The 14,603-nt window shown below is 37.9% G+C and overlaps 1 protein-coding gene across 3 annotated transcripts in view; it reads right to left on the bottom strand.

The window, feature by feature from the left end:
- Window positions 1–229: 229 nt before the first annotated feature.
- HS2ST1 (heparan sulfate 2-O-sulfotransferase 1) overlaps window positions 230–14,603 on the bottom strand; it is a 175,057-nt gene continuing 160,683 nt past the window's right edge. For 2 of the 3 annotated variants that reach the window (XM_032303713.1, XM_032303715.1), the window contains exons 5-7: window positions 6,006–6,103; window positions 3,762–3,919; window positions 230–2,574 (exon numbers count right to left, since the gene is read on the bottom strand). In XM_032303713.1, the coding sequence (XP_032159604.1) occupies window positions 2,345–2,574; window positions 3,762–3,919; window positions 6,006–6,103 (486 nt within the window). In that variant the 3' untranslated portion in view covers window positions 230–2,344. The remainder of the gene's footprint in view (window positions 2,575–3,761; window positions 3,920–6,005; window positions 6,104–14,603) is intronic. The other variant, XM_032303714.1, reaches the window with a different exon arrangement.

Here is a 14,603-nt window from a genome sequence, read left to right on the forward strand (position 1 = left end):
TAATGCACCTCAAGATTTTAGCATGTCCTCCAAGAATAACCTGCATACTGGGGGCTCCTTAGCAGATTAAATGTCAAACACCCCACCCTTGAAGTGGTGCTTGCCTTTTGGGTGAGGGAATAATTTGTATAGATTTTCAATAAATATCCGTAAAAGTTAATAAATACACACACACACACATGAAAGAAAGCCAAATAAGAAAAGTATGCCTGTCGATGTTCTCTTAATGTTTTCCTGTTACGGGGGTGGGGTGGGGTGGGTACTAAAACGATTCTTTCTGCCAACTTCCTTCAGCTTTTCTTTAAATTTGGTGGTTTTTTTTTTTTTTTTTTTTTTGGTAAATCATGCTCCCTCCTCACCTCCCATACAATTAAAGCAGCCTACCTAAAAATGTTTATTTACCTAGTTTGGTGAGGTCTTGTTCAGGAAAAGTATTTATTTAAACTAAACATAGTAAAGATTATTCTTTTAGAAAATATTCCTAAAATACTTTATCTGTTACTTTAAGAAGGGTAAGATGGTACAGGGAAATTAAACTTTGCAAAATATACCTTAAAAACCAGAGGTACAAAATAGCTACCATTTCTGAACGGTAACGTAAAATAAAAACAGACCAATCTCTCAAATTTGAAAAGCATATTTTCCCCTGCCCTGAGTCAGCTAATGAAGTCTTTTTCAAACAGGGAACCTTCTGAACTCAAGCAGCTGTTCATGAATCTTTAAGAGTTCACAGGTGTTTCGTATTTCCATAGTTGTTGAAACAGGGAAGATAAAACAGAGAAGATATTTATCAAACACAAATTTATAACAAAATTAACCGTTTTTTTCCACCAGCTTAGAAGTGGACTTTTCCCTTACTTTGTTAAAAAATGAACGGTACGGAACTGTACGTGATCGATGTTTCCATCACCCCTTACGTTTCTACAGCGCATTAGCAGATTCCAAAGTGCTCTCATGTGCCGTCTCATTTATTCCTCACAACACCCCTGTGAGGTAGGTACAGCAGGTATTAGTCTCCTCATTTCAAGATGAGGAAATTGAGGCAAAGAGAGGTTAAGTGACTTGCCCAAGATCACACAGCTGATAAGTGGCAGAGCCAGGACCAGAAATCAGATTTTCTGACTCCTTGGCCACTACTCTTCCCACTTGAATTACTGACCCCAATTATGAATAATGTTCTGTGTATCAAAATTGAAAGGTTACCGAAGTCCATTTCAGTGATGTCTAACAGTAAAGTTAATTGAGAACTACAAGAACAGTAGGTCTGATGATTTTACTTGACATAATAAAACTGGTGCAAAACCACTTTTACCTAATTAACTTATAACCATTTGGTCCAAATACATAAAATATGCAGTATTTACAGCATTTTCCTTTCTTTTCTTTTTTTTTTTTTTTGTAAATGCAATGCTTTAAAACACATTATAAAGCACCTTAGTAAAAATAGTCTACAAGTAAAAGTACAGAAGAAGTAGGAAAATCCTACCCATACCACAGCTCACTAATGGAGTTATAATATGGAATCACCAATATGTCAGTATATGCTCTACAAATAACCCATGGAGGAACAAATACTAAACTTACTTTTCTGACATGAATGTGTGGAAGCCTTAACTAAAACTCCAGACAATGTCAACATTCCTTGAAGTGTCTCCCCAGTCTTAGATACTAGAAAGACACGAATCAGAAATACTGCTTTGACTCTTTTAAAATTGGTTTTTAACACTAATGATCAGTTTTTTCAAAGAATATTAAAACGACCTACATAAATGTGGGCAATTCCAACTACGGCAGAAACATTCTTAGCAAACAGGATCAAACACTCCAATAAGTTTCATGAGACATGATTCACAAAAACAAAGCACACACTGCCAAACAGTAACACTATTCAGTAGAGGTGTATGACCCAAAACCTCCAGGTGAAGGCGGAAGCAGCAAATGGATTAATCTTCATTCATGGTTAGCTGGGAAAAAAAATGTTTTGTCCAAAAGACACTATCAGAACTTATGTTTGAAATTGTATTTAGCCTCCAATTAGACCCGCTATGTGTTAATTTTAGACGATGTGTAGGCTTTTTCTAGGCAGGAGGTTATAACTCCCACCAAAATTTAACCAGGAAAAAAGAAGAAGAAAAAAGAGGAAGAAAAAGAAAAAAAGGCTGAAACGGAAACCTCTGAGGCCACTGAAACCTACCAGCCAGCATCTACTTCCCGGGTGTTAACTGCTCCCTAACTCGGCTCAACACACACTGTCTCTCACACCCATCAGCAACCCGGCTTGTGGGGCTGAGGTGAAGACAAGGTTGAAGTTTTAGTTCAAGAACCTAACAGTCACACCTTGTACTCAGTTCGACTTAGGGTAAATCTTTTCATAGAAAAAGTTTTGTGCAAGGATGTAGAGGTCCCCGTCTTTTTCCCGTACAGCGTGGGCTCTGATGAACTGGAACTGCTCCAGGGCAAATTCATAGAACTCGTTCTCCATTTTCCAAATGTCAGATTGCTGCAGTTTTGCAATGGTTTGTTTAGTTGGGAGTTTCTTCTCCGTGGTTTTCCTAAGATGAGATTTCTTTCCTACTTACGAAGGAAAAAAAAAGAAAAGGTAAATAATTCTGAGAACACACAAAAGAGCGATGCTTCTTTATGTGGAGAGATGGATTAAGTCAATGTGGCACATTGAAGGACGGTAACATAACTGTTTCGCATTAATATCATTCAGGCAAGACTGGTGCCCTAATCATACTAGAACTGTGATTTATTCCTTTATAATGTAAATCCTTAACCTGTTAGAGACTTAATGAGATGTCAAATAAGAAAACTAAGGATCACCACTCAGTAAAATGTAGGCTGTCGCCTTACATGCTGTTCTAATATCAAATTCTTGGTGCTCTGACCAGTTTATTTTTTAAATATGATAAAATATCTCTTTTCAATCTTAATACTAATTTACCATAACCTACATTCTCTATGTGTGAGAAGCTAGGGCATATGCATACTCTGGGAAGAGTTGCTATACTGGGTCTTACCAAAGAACAGGGGAAAATCCCATATTTAGATTGGACCAGAGCCCTGCCACTCACCTATGTCATACAGTCGAGGCCCCTGAAGCACACTTTACCCTGGCAGACCCAGCACCTGCTGATTATCATGGCTGGGACTCAGTTTTACCATCCCACCCCTACTCTAAACAGCATTAGGTCTAAACAGGTCTCAGGTGCAATATGGTCATAATGTTTGGTATGTGGTATTAGTTAATATGACACATTTCTAACAAAGGCTGGTTCTGCAGCTCGTATCTTTCCACTAGTCCTACAATGCCTTCTAATTATCATCTAATGCATGTTTTATTTACTCAAAAAATACTGAACGAACACCAGCTGTGTGCCAGGCCCTGTTTTGTATTGAAAATGCTAAGAAAGGGGGGGCGCCTGGGTGGCTCAGTGGGTTAAGCCTCTGCCTCTGGTCATGATCCCAGGATCCTGGGATGGAGCTCCACATCAGCCCCCCCCCCCCACTCTGCTCGGCAGGGAGTCTGCTTTCCGCTCCCTCTCTACCTGCTTGTGATCTTTGTCAAATATATAATTAAAATCTTAAAAAAAAAAAAAAGAAAAGAAAAGAAAAGAAAAAAAAATGCTAAGAAGAAAAAGGCAATATAATATACCTGTCTTCCTGGGCTTTACTCAAGAAATGTCAAATCACACATAATTTTCAAGTTGCGAACAAAGTTAAGGACAGCTTTAAAAAGAAACCCGTCCTTTATATACCTGTCCGGTAGAGTTCTGTAGCGCCCCTGAAAAACCGGGGCAAAGCTGCCTCCAGCAACATGATAAAATCTTCAAGTTCTTCAGTGACTCCCACCAGAAAGTATTCATTAATTAGGTTATACTTGGCTTGATCCATAGCCCACCTGCTTCCCACATTCCTAAATCCAAAGAAAAGGAATTAGAAACCTGGCTGTGAAATCTGCTACGTATTTTTTTAATGCCTCTGACACTATAGATTATGGAGAAAATAAACAAATGTCCATCCAAAACCTTAATGCCCTTTTATTAATGTCTCGGGAGCAGGGGAGTAAATTACTTGATTTTGAAGGTCCATCCTAGTTCTACGAATCTATGAAGCATACTAAAGAAGTCAAATTAAAATCTCCTCACTAAAGTCCAAAAGACAATACCCTTTTATTGCTCTAAGGCAGGGGTTGGCAAACTTTTTCTGTAAAGTGCTAGAAAGTAAATATCTTAGGCTTTGCAGGCCATATGTTCTTGGTTACAAATACTTAACTTTGCTCTTGCAGTGTGGAAATAGTCATAGACAATAAGTAAATACATAGAAATGGCTGTGTTCCAATAAAACTTTATTTATAAAAACAGATGATAGGGACGCCTGGGTGGCTCAGTTGGTCTCACATAATATGTCTCACATAATGAGCAAAAGAAGCTCAGGTCATGATCCTGGAGTCCTGGGAGTCCACGGGGAGTCTGCTTCTCCCTCTGACCTTCTCCTCGCTCATGCTCTCTCTCACTGCCTCTCTCTCAATAAATAAATAAAAATCTTTTTTTTTTTTAAGATTTTATTTGACAGAGAGAGATCACAAGTAGGCAGAGAGAGAGAGAGAGAGAGAGAGGAGGAAGCAGGCTCCCTGCTGAGCAGAGAGCCTGATGCAGGACTCTATCCCAGAACTCTGAGATCATGACCTGAGCCGAAGGCAGAGGCTTAACCCACTGAGCCACCCATGCGCCCCCAATAAATAAAAATTCTCTAGATGGTAATCTGCCAATTCCTGCTCTAAAGATATGATTAAAAATTGAGAAGATGTTCTTCCTATAGCTTCCAGTTCTTCTTGTGCTGTTATTATGCTCTGATATAATCTATTGAGTAGGACCCTTAAGGTCCACAGTGATCCAGTAATATGTCTCACATAATGAGCAAAAGAATAAAGGCATTCCTTGCATTTCTCATCATAGTTTTAAGGAAGACACCAACTTTGAAGGTGTTCCTATTTCTACTTTTCCTATTAAAACGATTAGAACAAATAAATATGTATAAAAATATACCATTTAAAAAAAACTGAAAATTCTGCACAGTCTGAGGAAATGAACTTTTTTTTAAAGATTTAAAAAAACCTTTATTTTCCATCTCATATTTATTAGCAGACCAAACCACAACCATAACCCTGGCTTTTCTCAAAGTAAAAAAATCAGTTAACAGTAAAACTAGGTGACTAATTTACCCACTAAGTCTTTTCTTGATCTAAAATGAATGGCTAAGGGGCTCTTGGGTGGCTCAGTGGGTTAAATAAAGCCTCTGCCTTCAGCTCAGGTCATGATCCCAGAATCTTGGGATCGAGCCCCACATGGGGCTCTCAGCAGGGAGCCTGCTTCCTCCTCTCTCTCTGCCTACTTGTGATCTCTATCTGTTAAATAAATAAATAAAATCATAAATAAATAAATAAATAAATAAATAAATAAATAAAAGGAATGGCCAAAACAACAAGCTTAGGAGAAAATGAGCTTTATGAAATTATCCCTGTCCTCTAATTAGGAGATCTGCCAGAATACAGCAAAATATGTTAACATCAAAACCAAAAAACTATGAGGCACCTGGATGGCTCAGTTGGTTAAGAGTCTGCTTTTGGCTCAGGTCATGATCTCAGCATCTGGGATGAATCCAGAGTCAGGCCCGGCTCAGCAGGGAGCCTGCTTCTCCCTCTGCCCCTCCCCCTGCTTGTACTCTCAACTCCCTCTCAAACAATAAAATAAAATAAAACCCAAAATTAAAAACCAGCATCTGAGAAAACACTGCCAAGGATAAGATGTATTTAGAATCTTTTCAATGCACTTAAAGGTAACTATAAAACTAGATTATTACTTAATTACATGTTATTTTTAGTCTGGTCTTTCACTAATTTCCCTATACCTAGCCATTGACTGGTATGTTCACACTTGTGAAACACAGATTATAGAGACAATAAAGAAGATTATCAACTTAAGCTAACTTTATGTCCCTACCAGCATTCCGAGCTGTGGCCACAGAAGAACGGGATTTGAAGCCAGAGCTTCTCCGGAGCACAGTCTGAGCCGCCCTCAGCCACACATTCATCAAAGGTCTGGAACAGACACAAAACAGCACACATGAGGCATAAACGCAGGTCTCACCTATCAAATACCTTAACAGGTTAAGTTATTAAATACACTGGCAGCAGTGGGTGGGATGAGCTAGTAAATTAAAGAGATAGGCGGGTTACAAAAACATACTTGAGACATTAAGGAAAGTTAGATTGATTTTTTTTTTTTTTTCCCATCTTTGTTTAATGCTGATGTATACGGGAGTTTGGTTTGCTTTTACTGTATGAATTAAACCCTCCCCCACTCAGATAACAATTTGTCCTTGAGAATAAGTACTGGTTTATGTTGAATTTGTGTATTTGTACTTTCTAGGCCCCTTCCAAAGGAAATTAAATAAAAACAAGGCTAAAGATATTCTACAGGAAATAATCATTTGAAAAGAATGTAAAGGAGGAATACACTGAAGTCTTCCCTCCTTTTCTCGATAAAACAAACAAAACTCATTGTACCACGCAGAAATGACCTCAGATACTGAGGACTTGTGTGTCCTCCTGTCCAGGGCATCTGACTGAATTAATTAAAAGGGAAAGAGACTCACAGGCTATGAATCTAAAATTAATCAGCTTCACTTCTTCAAGTACGTACAGTCTGTCACAGGCATTTTAACAGTAGGCCTTATCTATTTGAAATGATCCTGAGATGCCAGAGAACAAACTTGGGAGCTCTTATTGTCTCCCAGTGAGACATCTACAAATGCCACCTGTTACTTCTGAGAAGAGAAGGTGTGGAAGAGTAGAAAGAGCGCAAGAGCTGAGTAAAAGCTCTGGAGTTTTAGGAACCAGGTTCAGGTTCCTGAACTTCATTTCAAGTAAGTCTTTAAGGACTCCACACCTCAATTTCTAATCTATACAATTAGATACACTCAAAGGGCCCTTTAAACCAAAAATCTATGAAAATAGGACCAGAAATCCTTACACCTGGTGCTGGGTGGAGCTAGAGTGGAATGATTCTCTTTATTGTGGCAATATTCAAAAGACAACAGCAGACCACGGCCCATAATTTGCCCATTCCTTTTATAAATGACCTTCCCCATGATATAGCAAAAAGGTCTGTAACTTGGCTTTGATTTCTGAACCCAGAATTAAATTTTGTGTTTGTTTCCTTCCCTAAGAAAGGAGGACATGATCTTACTTCGAGGAAGAAATAAAATCACAGACGTAAGAGAATCTACCATAGTTGACTGTCCACTGCAGGCATTTGATAAGGGGAATGTGTCTATGTCTGTGTGGGTCTCTCTCCCCAACCCACCTCCCTAATAGTCAAATACGATGTTTTGTTGTTTCTTGTTCTCCTTGACCTCCATGGCATCTGACCACCCTCCTCTTTCTGAAAATCTCTTGGTATCTCTGCCCCTACTGGATCCTTATCTATATCTTCGGACACTCTCTGTTCTGGCTTTGTTAGTTCTCTGTGCCTTTGTGAATATACTATCATTATCTTCTTTGAAGGCATATTTTGGTCCTCCCACCAGGTATGGAAATTCATCTCTGTGATCTTCTCTTTGCCCATTGCCTTCCTTAGCTTATTCACACTTCCTTCTTCATTGGCTTCCTTTATAATTTCTAAGCAAAAGACGTCTAAATCTCTACCTCCATCCAGATCCATCACTTCTCATCTTCTAATACCTAGGATGCATTTTCATTTGAATTTCCAATATTACTTCATGCTCAATACTTCGGCAAAAGGATTATGCTATCCGTGTAATTCAGACCAAAGATCTCAGAACATTTCCGAATCTTTCTTCTCCCTCACTTAACATCAGATGAGGTAACATCTTTCCAATCCATCTTTCGTCAGTCTTGCTTCTATCAGGGTCCCACAATGCCATGTGTCTGTTCTTATAATCACTTTTTAATGGGCTCCCTGCCCTCCTTCCTTCAATTCCTTCAACCTGCTCTGTACAGTTACCAGATTAGTGTAAGGAGTCACTTCTAACATCCTCTACCCAGAAACCTTCAATGGTTTCCAATGTCTCAACCAAAAAAATCCAAACTTTTTATCCTGGCTTTAAGAAATGCGTCATACTCTGACCTCAAAATGCTAGTTATCTTATCTCTATGTGTAACTTCCATGTTTACCAGATTAGCCTGTTTTGTAGTTTCTCAAGCATGTGATATATACCTTAAATCTAAATACCTTTGCTGATTACATTTTCTTCCTCTAAAAGTGCCTTCCTTCACCAATCTGGTTTACAAGAAGACTATCTTTCCAATGATTCTGGTCCAAAGTTACTCTTACCTCCTTTGGACTGGTATAAATGAACTATACTGCCTTATAACATCCAGCTCTTAGGATGCAGTTATGTATATCTACATATACTTTTTTTTTTTTTAAGATTTTATTTATTTGACATACAGAGATCACAAGTAGGCAGAGACGCAGGCAGAGGGTGGGGGGCGAAGCAGGCTCCCTGTTGAGCAGAGAGCCCGATGCAGGGCTCGATCCCAGGGCCCTGAGATCATGACCTGAGCTGAAGGCAGAGGCTTTAACCCACTGAGCCACCCAGGCGCCCTACATATACATCTTTATCTGAAGAACTTGCTTCATGTATTTTTTTTTTTTAATGTGTATTATGTTCTCTCTCAACTCTTTGAAGGATCAAGCAGTATGCATTTGTGTCCTCCAGAGCACATTATCTATTGCCATACAAATTGTGCAATCGGTAGTTACAAATGATTGCAAAGACACCATTTTCAGAGATTTTCATAAATATTAAAGGCACAGTTCTAGGGAGGATGAAGATCGAGGCAGGAACATTTTTTCATGAAGCATTCTGACAGTCCTTAGAGTTCTCTCAAATTCTCTTAGGATCTCTCTGTAGCTAGCTAGATACATATACCAAATTATAGATACATACATACACACACACACACACACACAACGTGAAAACACCTCAGTTTACTCTTAAGACTCAGTAAACCCCATTTCAGTGGCCCTAAAATTATTTCTGAATTTTACAAGATGATCTGACTTAGATGTACTGACCTAAGTCACTTTATAAAAAGTAGTTTTATTATCATTTATGCCAACTTGTAGCTCATAACAATAAAAAAAACCCCGATGTATGTATCTATCTCTACCATGTTTCAATTTCCAAGAAATCTCAGGATCAATGACCTGAGTGATGATATACTAGGTTTCTGATTCCATGCCGACCCAATTTAAAGAAGATCCGAGGTCATAGTGAGGTGTCTACGGAGCTCAGAGGAAGTGCTCTGCTTCCTTACACCTCGACAGAAAATAAACAAATTATTAAAGTGATTGTGGGAGAATGCTACCATTTCGTGTGCGTAAGATTCAAAGACATTGAAAAGATTTTGCTTAAATATAAGATTAAAATGATGCAGTATTAAAAATTTCCATAGAGTTACTCAACTTTGGGAATTTACACATCCACTACTGGAATAAAAACTGATTAATGAATAAGCATGCATTAAATTCTCTAGTTAGCCAACTCCTAATTCCTGTGCTCTTGAAGTGTTTTAGTATTTCAAAATAAAACAATGTGTACATAATCTTTAAGTATATTTCTGGCTAGTAGTTTTAAATCTGCTAGCCCACTCGGGCAGTCTCTAAAAGTCACTCTTCCATTCTTTCCAGAGTCATGGAGTTTTAGCCTTGCAGTTAGGTACAGGCATGTTACTTACTAAGTCCTTGTCAGTGGACTTAAGGCAGAAGTGATATGAGTACGTTCTGGGCCTCTTGGTTAAAAGAAATTGCTTGCCCTCCACTTCCTTCCTTCCCAACAGGCTGGAAGGCAGAAGTAGTGGTGACCCTAATTCAACCAAGCACTTAAGGACAACTTCCTAAAGAAAGGCGGAATAACAATATGGAAGGAAAGTAGGTCCCTGATAACAGTGTGGAGTGAAAATTGCTCTAAGAGTCTGGACCCCTCCCTTTTAGGCTTTTAAGTATGATAAAAATGATCTAATTTAGGGGCACCTGGGTAGCTCAGTAGGTAAAGCTTGTGACTTCAGCTCAGGTCATGAGCTCTGGGTTCTGGGATGGAGCCCCATGTGGAGCCCTGTGTCCCTCATGCTCCATGCTCAGCAGGGAGTCTGCTTCTCCCTCTCCCTTTCCTTCTGCCCCTTTCTCCCTGCTCATGCTCTCTCTCTCTCAAATAAATAAAATCCTTAAATAAATAAAATAAATAATCTTACTTAAATTATTTGGGCTTCTTTTAGAAGCTTAGTATCTACTTTAATTCACCTAACAAATATTTTCTTAGACAATATAAAAGTAGAAAAATAGATTGGGGTTTGCTTCCTTTATCTTTGGGGGAGGAATTTTGCTCCTATCAACTAAAAGAAACAATCCAAATGCAGCCAGTAGCAAGGAAGACATGGAGAAAAGAAGAGACCATGAAAAAGCAGAAACTGGTGAACATACACGTGTGCCAGATTTTAGCATAACAGTAATTCTCCCTTTTCTACATGTATGTTTGACGAATAAAGTCAACCAAGTATTTCCTAGTGAGAGAAGCCAGATGAAGACAACTCAATCCCATCTTTATCACACACAACTTGATGATTCAGTCCTCTAAGATCACCGAGATGAGATGCTGCACTGACTCCTCAGCAGTGACATCAGCACTTGGGCTTCCATACCCATAACACTTAAGGCTGTCACTCAAATCCATGACCATCAGAATCTTCCTATTAGCCTTCTCCTACATTTTGGTCATATCTCAGAAATTGTATTTTCTATACATAAATATTTCTCTCTTCTAAAATCTGAAGTCCTTCAAATAAAAGGCAGAAATAAAAACACTCCAGACTCTCTTCCCCTCCCACAAAACCCAATTCAGTACACCACAGAAACAAAAAATTATGATCAGTTTTTTCACTTAAAAACCATCTATGTTTAGAAAGAACAATTCATTGTGAGCAAGATCCAGATGTTTTTAAAAGCATTAATATCAAAATGTTCTTTAGATTATTAGTTTAGATATTTAACTCCTAAAACTGAAGTTAAAAAAAATGTAATCAAAATGTGATGCTTGACAGTGATGGCAATTATATTTATATTGAAATCCTTTTCTGCAAAGGATCTGGCTTTACACTTTATACAGAAAACTGAAGCTAAGAGTAAGCTCCCTGGATTTCCTGCTTGGACAAAAGCTTATCTGCATCTCTAGCCCCCTGCTGCCCTCATCTTTAAAGAGGTATTTCCTTCTCCTATCTTTGAACACCATCCTCACCGCCTTCTGAGACCCTGCTCCAACAATTTTTCTCTAGTCTATTGTATTAGCCATCACCCCTGCTCTCTTTAGATATATAATATGCCCAAGTGTCTGTCATCTTAAAGAAACATTTCCTGATGCTTTTTGTTTCTTCTAAAGCCAAACTTCTATCTCAAGAGTGGTCTTTCCTCTAGGTCTTCACTTCATTTCTCAGTTACTCCCCGACCCTTTGGATTCTATTTACATTACTTTCTCAAATATCCCTAATGACCTCCCCAGTGACAAATCTAAGGGACAGTTTTAAATCCTCAAATTGCTAACTTCTTCACAAGTGAAATTATTTCCCCATCTACTTGGACTCATCGAGTTTGCCTTCTGATTCTTTTACCGCAGGCTCCTTGTCACGCTCCTCACTCTCTGCCTACTCCTTAAAGGTTAGCATGCCCCAGAGCTACATATTGGCTCCCCTTCTTTTTCATTTGGTCCTCTTTTCATATTCTAGGTCTTCCAAGTGCAATTTCATTCGATCTCTTGTTTCAATTCTCACCTAATGCTGATGACTCCCAAATCTATAATTTAGTTCAGACCTATTTTTTGAGATACAAATACAATTTTTAATGGATACCTCCACTTACTTATACATGACTAAGAAATAAGGTCCAATTTGAACTCATTATCTCTTTCTTCAACTCCATGATAACTGACCCTTCTGTTTTCTCTCTTTTGATGAAAGGAAACACCTATGGTCCCATCAGAAACCGGGAAAGAAGACAAGTGAAGGTTGACCCTGGGTTGTGCACCTTTGACTGAGATAGAGAATACTGGTCTATCTGAAGCTTTCAAATAAAAATGAGCTGTAAAGAATTATATTGCTTTCCTGTGATGCTTTTTACATATAAAATACTAACTATCCAAATAATAACTTTTTCACATATCTTTGTGAGACACAATTGTAAAATTCATGTTCCATAAACAAACAAGGGTCAGGGGACTGTGAATTGGTAAGAACGGTGGAGGCAGAATTTTGTAAGTTAATGAGAAAATCAGGCAGCATGAAGTATGGATTTCTTCTAACCTCACTACTACCTTTTATAAACTAATACATACTTTTAGGTAGAATATTCTAAATTCACTATAATACTTATAGCTTGTCAATAAGTCTAGTTAATTTAGAGTAAGAAATTAAAAAAAATACAAATTGGAATAGGAACTGTAATCCCAACAGCAATGAGTCCTTTCTTTTTTTTAAAAGACTTTATTTACTTATTTGACAGAGAGAGATCACAAGTAGGCAGAGAGGCAGGCAGAGAGGGAGGGGGAAGCAGGCTCCCTGCTGAGCAGAGAGCCCAACGTGGTATTTGATCCCAGGACCCTGAGATCATAACCCCAGCCAATGGCAGAGGCTTTAACCCACTGAGCCACCCACTCACCCCATGTACTTCTTAATAAACATAAACTGATTCTCCTTTAGATTGTTATTTAGAGCATGTAACTATTTACTCTTTCTAGAAATATGACCCTCTCCCCTTGGTGTTCCACTAACAAAACAACAGTTAGTAAAAAATATTTAATAATCTACAGGGCAGTTCAAAAGCAAAGTATTTATAAAATTAAGAAAATGTGAGTGATGAGAATTATAGGCACAGTTAATATTCCTCAGAAGCCATAATAACTCCTACATTTAACAAAGAACTGAAGTTATTCAAACTTGGGTATCTGGCTGATATCTTCTCAAAATGAACAAAGTGTACCTGCCCCTTGGCAGAAAACAACTGACAGTGCTAGTAGCTCAGCGGTCCCCAAATGGAGCTGTTTTGACCCAGCAGGTGACATCTGGCAAGGTCTGCACACATTTTTCAGTTCTCACCACTGGGGTGTGTGGGGGGATGCTACTAGTTAGAGGTCAGGGATACTGGTTAATATCCTACGTGTACAAAGCAGCCTCTTATGACAAGTTGTCTGGCCCAAAACTACAACAGTGTCGAGGCTGAGAAATCCTGTGGCAGCTGGTGACAAAAGTTAAGCTTTCAAGCAAAAATAAAAAATTTTGGAAAACTCAATCTGCCCCCATAAGTCTGACAGTTTCCCAATATGTAAAGACTTCTCTGATGAGATCAGTAGTGATATTAATGAATGTCAATTTCTGATATTGTATAATAAAATGTGTCAACATCTGGAAGATCCACATAACTTAGTGATGAATATATTTCCAATGGCCAATGCATGATGATCATATACAATTATGCTGTTAAAAAAATCCATTCGAAGTGTTTTAAAATATATAAATGGATTTTAATGTAGCAGAACATAAAAAGTTCACTGCTGTGGTTTCAGATTTCTTATTAGTGTAGTATTAAAGAAGAACACCCACAGTCTTCTAAAAAAGGCTCTTAAAATCCTCCGTTTTCAAATTACATATCTGTGTAAACCTGGGTTTTCTTTATACATTCAACCAAAAGAACATATTCAACAGATGGATTCAATAGCAGATATGAAAACCCAACTGTCTACATTAAGCCAGATATTTTTAAAAAGTTGCAAAAATGTAAAATACAACTCTATACGTTTTGGAAAAAGGGTTATTTGCATTAAAATACATTATTTATGTTACCATATGATGGGCTTCTTACTCTTACTTTCAAATTAGTATTTTTAAAATTTCCCAGTAAACTGGTGTTATTTATTGATATTGGCAAATGTCACACAAACAAAAGCTCTTTGGGGGTTCCCAATAACTTAACAGTAAACAGAGTTCTAAGACTACAAAGTTTGAGAATCACTGATTTCTCTATATAGTTCTTTAATGCTTGCCTCTGTATTATTTAATATACCTTTTTTCCAGGTCCTGGACATTATATTAAGTAAACCTCCAGTCACAAATACAAAGAACAGAGTATTTGAAATCGCCCAAATAAAACAAATCTTCTGTTCCTTACAAGATCAGCTGAAAGCTATCATAAGTATACATGTCCCTGAAATGTGTTTGAAATTACTGTTTGCCAGTGAAAGGAAGAAGCAGTTTAGACTATCAGGTACTGCAGTTTAAAACACAATAGTTGCCATGAGTGCTGAGCTGAATATTGCCTAATAAACTTCCAAGTATCACTTAATACAATTTAATGGAAATGAAGCCAATGCAAGGAAGTATTTCCAGCCTTTGCCAGGTACTTCCTACGTCATCACAGTCACCTTTTAATCGCTCTTATCTTCAAATATGCTGCCATTTAAAAAATGTTATATGCCATTCAGTCTTATCAACTCTATATATATGAGTTTATTAATGAATGAAAGCTCTTTCC

This window comes from Mustela erminea, chromosome 10 (assembly GCF_009829155.1).
Source record: "Mustela erminea isolate mMusErm1 chromosome 10, mMusErm1.Pri, whole genome shotgun sequence".
Taxonomy (NCBI): domain Eukaryota; kingdom Metazoa; phylum Chordata; class Mammalia; order Carnivora; family Mustelidae; genus Mustela; species Mustela erminea.